The sequence below is a fragment of the Pyxicephalus adspersus genome, chromosome 4 (assembly GCF_032062135.1).
Source record: "Pyxicephalus adspersus chromosome 4, UCB_Pads_2.0, whole genome shotgun sequence".
Taxonomy (NCBI): Eukaryota; Metazoa; Chordata; class Amphibia; order Anura; family Pyxicephalidae; genus Pyxicephalus; species Pyxicephalus adspersus.
Window position 1 is genome coordinate 11,545,862 of NC_092861.1, and position 5,464 is coordinate 11,551,325.

At 37.9% G+C, this 5,464-nt stretch overlaps 1 protein-coding gene across 1 annotated transcript in view; it reads left to right on the top strand.

Moving 5' to 3' along the window:
• Nucleotides 1-4,668: 4,668 nt before the first annotated feature.
• LOC140328592 (cytochrome P450 2C29-like) overlaps nucleotides 4,669-5,464 on the top strand; it is a 19,275-nt gene continuing 18,479 nt past the window's right edge. Inside the window, exon 1 of the mRNA XM_072408318.1 lies at nucleotides 4,669-4,684. Within this exon, the coding sequence (XP_072264419.1) occupies nucleotides 4,669-4,684 (16 nt within the window). The remainder of the gene's footprint in view (nucleotides 4,685-5,464) is intronic.

Below are 5,464 nucleotides of genomic sequence, written 5' to 3' on the forward strand. Positions count from 1 at the left end.
CAAAAATCACTCCAACACAGGTAAGCCTAGCAGACGCTATAACAGGCACATCTGACAGGGAGCAGATAGGCTAAAAAATCCCAGCAGCCAATGACACCAAGGGATTCATTAGGAACCACTAAGCTAATCAACTGCACACAGAAGTTCCCCTCAGCTGTGCAGCCTAATGCAGAGGATGCCGAGGGAAAACCCCAGCTACAGGGATGCTGCAACCCTCAGGGCACTGATCCTGAAACCCCAGTGCTACAGCGAGCGCAGCCGCCTAGGAAAATAGGCTGTGCGATCCCTCCTATGGTGGGGTATCACCTGGGATTGTAAGCCCAGAGCGCGCCTCCAATAAAAAAAAATTTTTGACAATTTTTGTATAAAAACACATGCTTTTTAATATAAACATTAAAAACACATATTTGCTCTCTTGGAATTATGTGTTTTTGATGTTTATATTAAAAAGAAAATTTTTTAAATAAAAATTGTCAAAACAAATATTTTATTGGAAATGTATTGTACCGTATATATTGCCGGTAAAGTCCCTTTATTCATTCCTTGTTGGAACATACAAACTTCAAATGAAAGCGGGTTTACTTTTTCTCTCATGACTATATGTGGATATTGCTTGTTTGTGTTTCCTGTGTGAAGAATTGTTGCCTCCTAAAAAATAATGATTTCCCATTATTTATTATATTGGCAATAATTGATTATGTACATTTTTTTTCTTTTTTTGCTGTGAATAATGATCATTTTATTTCCCTTCCTCAAGCATTCTTAAAAAAACAATGGCAATAGGTCAGCAGTGGCATTGTCAGTTTGCATTCCTCAGCTTGAAAAATTGGAGGTATAATTACATAGTCATTCTGGCTGAAACTCACTCTGTCCAGTCCTTCTCATTTTACAATGTAGAAAGGTGAATGATGTATTTCCTAGCCTGCAGTGTAGCCATGTATTTGTTAGTTAATGGGTTCCTAATGTGGAATAAGGAAAGTGCCCCATTTGAAAGAATGTTGCCAACCGACTGGGGTCAAAAACTGGAGCCACCAATTCATATTTGCCCAGGGTTTCAAATGTTCTAACGCCATCCTAGTCTTGAATGATTGTGGGGCATACTACACGAAACAATGCATTTGCCCTAAGAAATTTGTAAATAGGTGTAACTTTTCTATTTAAAGGGTTTTTGCCTTTTGACTTGCTCATGAACTGATACCGCCACCACCACTTGCCGGCTTTAGGCACCAACATTCCTTCCTATACTTGTGATCTACAGAATACCTATATGTTTTTTAATGTATTGTTTTCCTATGAAATGATTCCACTGGTCACCCTGTGGATGGATGTTAGTCTAAAGATGTAGGCAGCCCTCAGCAGAGTGCATTTGCATGCAAACCGCTCTGGATAATACCCACATGTGAGTAAAAGATTCAAACTGACTAAACGGTGCTGAATGTTCTCCAACCAGGAAATCTGGCAGGAACTTCATCACTACCAAGGTTGCAGCCAGAGTTCAGGTTTCATTCAAGATGTGGGATTTGGTGGGCATTCTGCACCTTTCCTCTTTTTCTCTCATTCTCCAAATACCTTTAATAAACCCCTAGACCTTAAAAAGAGACTTAGCCTGATTTGTTTTTACCAAAACCAGCACCAGATTAAGTGACTAGCAAAACACTATTAGCTACACAATGTAGAAAAGCAACAGTAACACAAATAATCTGTAACACCTAAGGTATGCAGAGGAGTCTCTCTTAACCCAACTGACGGAATGAGTACTAAGTAAAAGCAGTACATTTAAAAATACTTAGTATTTCAAGTTTCACGCCTGGTCCTACCTCCTAGCCACACACTCACAAGCAATTGCCCAGCAGGCATCTACTTCCTCTGGCCTCGCGTCCCTAACGTTCACACGCCGGGGACATAAATGCCAGCCGGGCATTGCCAGGTTACACAGATGCCTCTCCGTCATCCCCAGAGGAAGAAGATGCCAGGCATCGCTGGAGGACGCTGCTGGAACATGGGAACTAGGTATGACTTTGAAACTACCTGGAAACTCTTTTCGTATGGAAAATTCACCCCGAGCCACATTTGGGATTACCGCAAGGGAGGTTAATGCAATAATCATTGAACCATGAAGCATTGGGTGCCACTACTTACAGCTGAAAACAGGCAACTGTGGCCATGATTCACACTGGCTTGACAAACAGGAACAGATTGGAAAAATGTTGCCAAGTCTTATGGGTCTTAATTTCTGCAGCAACATTTTGAAGATAGGGTCAGAAATTGGCATCAACAACATCAAAGCATGGATACATTCTGCCACTTATGATGTAACGGTGTGGGGGATATTTTCTTGACCCCCTTTCAACCCCTTAGTACTATATCATGTAAATGTAATTCCTAACCTTATTTTTGTTCCTGACCATGTTCATCCCTTTATGACTGCAGTAAACCTATCTTCTTATGGCTACCATCAGCAAGAGAATGTGCCATGCCACAAAGCTCAAATAATCCTAAACTGGTTTCTTGAGTATAATAATGAGTTCTGTACTCAAATGGTCCCCACAGTCACAAGATCTTATTAAAATAGATCAAATTTTAGGAGTGGTGGAATGGGAAATTAGCACCAAGAATGTGCAGTAGTCATATCTTGGGCAACTGTGTGATGCTATCACGTCAATATAGAATATCTCTGAGAAGTGTTTCCTTACTGAATGTATGTCACAAAGTCCTAAAGGCAAAAGTGGGTCCATGTAAAAATTGTATAATTTAGATTCTTTAAAACAGCCACTGTTTGCTTTAATGCCAGCTTCATGAGGTTGTCACCTGAAATGTTTTTTTTTTATTAACAGGTGTGCTTTGTCAAGAAGTTTTATTTATGTATATATATTCTTCATCAGCTGAGGGAAATTAAATTTTTCAGCACCAGGTAGAAGAGAAGACTTCTTTTCAGAGAAAAAAAAAGGTCCCATCCATAATTCAAAGACTTTTTGTTGCATGGATGGCTTCTTGGTATGAATGCTATTTTTTATTATTAGTCTTGTTTGACTTTCTTGGCAGGTTCCTTGTACTCCTAAACAGAAATATCAACAGCAAATAAGGTCATAACTCACAGGAAACGTGGTAACAAGATCATACAACGTACCCGCTACATGTTACTATTTCATCTGCACCATTAGTCCAAATTGTCAACTATAGAAAATATATATTATATATTTAAATATATATATATATATATATATATATATATATATATATATATATATAGATATATATTTTTTTTTTAAAAAAAAGGATTGATATAAAGCTCTCGAAATAGAGAGCTTTTGATTTTCTGCCCTGGGTCAGCAGTTGGTACAGGATGTCTTAAGTGTTACTTAAGAAGAATTTGAATTTGAATTTGAAGAGGTTAGGAGAATTTTCAGAACTGGTCACTGGACCTGTGCTACCAGTTTACACTATAATAGAGGCCAGTTAAAGAGTGCAGGTATAATCTAAAAGACACCTAAAACTATTTAATGGTCTATTTCAAGGTCTTCAGCCATATGTCAATGCCATCAGGTTAATAAATCATTCAGAAGGTGTTGACCATTGACCTTGAGTCTCCTGCACTGCTTAAAGCAGGTTTTGTATTCCTGTAGACTTGAAGCAAAAAAAAACAAACAAACAACACACAAAGAGACAAAGAAAACAAAAGGAAAAGACATATAGAGAAGAAGGGGAAGAGTGCAGGTTCATCTGTTTGCGCTTTCCGTGCCCAGTAGGTAAGAGGACAACTCTTTTTGAGTAGTTTGGGTTTGATTTAGCAATAATAGCTTATACTGACTGGTGTTTTATTCTCTGTACTCCATCAAACATGTCATGTTAAATGTTATTCTTTCTATCCTATTTTCTTGTTTGGTAATGCTTTCTATTACAATGTTTTAACAGCTGTTATTGACTCCCAGTGACTTTCTGTTTAGTTTTATGATTAACAAAATGTAATTGCAGTGAAGGTTCGCACATCAGAGATGTTTGGATATAAGAGAAAAACTATAAATACAGATTCTTTTGTACGGTTCCTTGCATTGTGTTATTGTGTGTTGGGTTAAGGCAGCCCCATATGCTACTATGTTTTATATAAATGTTTTCTTCATTTCATATATGAAGTATAATAATTGAAAAAATCAGTCAGATTTGTACTTGTGATGGTCCACAACTATCATATTCCTCATCACTCTCTTTTGTAACTTTTTTCTCCAGGTGCTGCTGCAGACATGTATTTAACAGAGCCAGTCACAATTATTCTCTCCATTGTCACCTGTGTTTTTCTGGCAATTGTTTTGTATGAACGGAAGAAAAATGTTCATCCTAACTATCCTCCAGGACCTCTTTGTTTTCCAATCTTTGGACATTTGTTCATTATAAACATGAAAAAACCTTACGTGACATTTCACAAGGTAAGCTAATGGGTATAAAGATGCATAGATAAAATGTTTTTATTTTTATTATTATTATTATTTAAAGAGATAGAATACAAAAGAATGGGATCATTTGGTCTTCTCCTACTTCTTTTATTGACAATAAAGAAATTGTTATAATCACTGGATGCCAATCATTTGCATTGTCTGCACTGGTATGGTCAATCCCATCCGACACCAGAAGTTTGCATGGTTTCTACCTAAAATTGTTTTTTTCTGTCTAGTAATGGCTGAACTTGTATGTGAGTGGTTCCAAAATCCATTTAAAGAATTTTTAGAACAAACTTTTCTCTGAGCCCGTTGCTATAGATAATAGTGGGGAGCATCCCAGTCAGTTAGTGGTTGTTGGAAACAGTACCACAATTATTATCTATCAGCCAATTGGAATATTCCCTGCCACTTACATTTGAAACTGCCTTCCAATTATATAAGAGTTCTTTAGTATCTGGATCTCTTCTACTATTCTCAAAACTCAATCAGAGCTTAACCATGGTTCTCTTAACCTCCCAACCGCTAACCCCATACTTTTCCGTGCAAAAAATATTTGCAACTATCGTTAACCCCGTACTTTTTCGTCTATATTAAAATCTCACTTACCTGGTCCCGCTGTGCTCATCCAGCGTCAGGTCCGTGTTCTAGCGTCGGGTCCGTGTTCCAGTGTCGTCCTCCAGCGTTGATCTCCCTCTCCAGCGTTGGGTGCCGTCTCCTATACCAGCGGGACCGGTAAGATGCCGTCCAGCGTCGGGTGCTTCTAACACAAAAAGCTGGCCGGCGGAGAAAAAAAAAGCCGACCGGCTTCTTGTGCGTGCGTGATGACGTCGGCGCGTGTGCGGAAAATTCAAATTCAAACTCATTCATTCATATTGTATTTGATTGAATACAAAGTCCTGTATCCAATCCAATACAAAATAATTAAAAATAAATACAAAGTATGTATTTTGAATTGGATTGGATACAGGAGTTTGTATTCAATCCAATACATAATGAGAGTTTGAATTTTGTTCTCATTTTGTATTGGATTG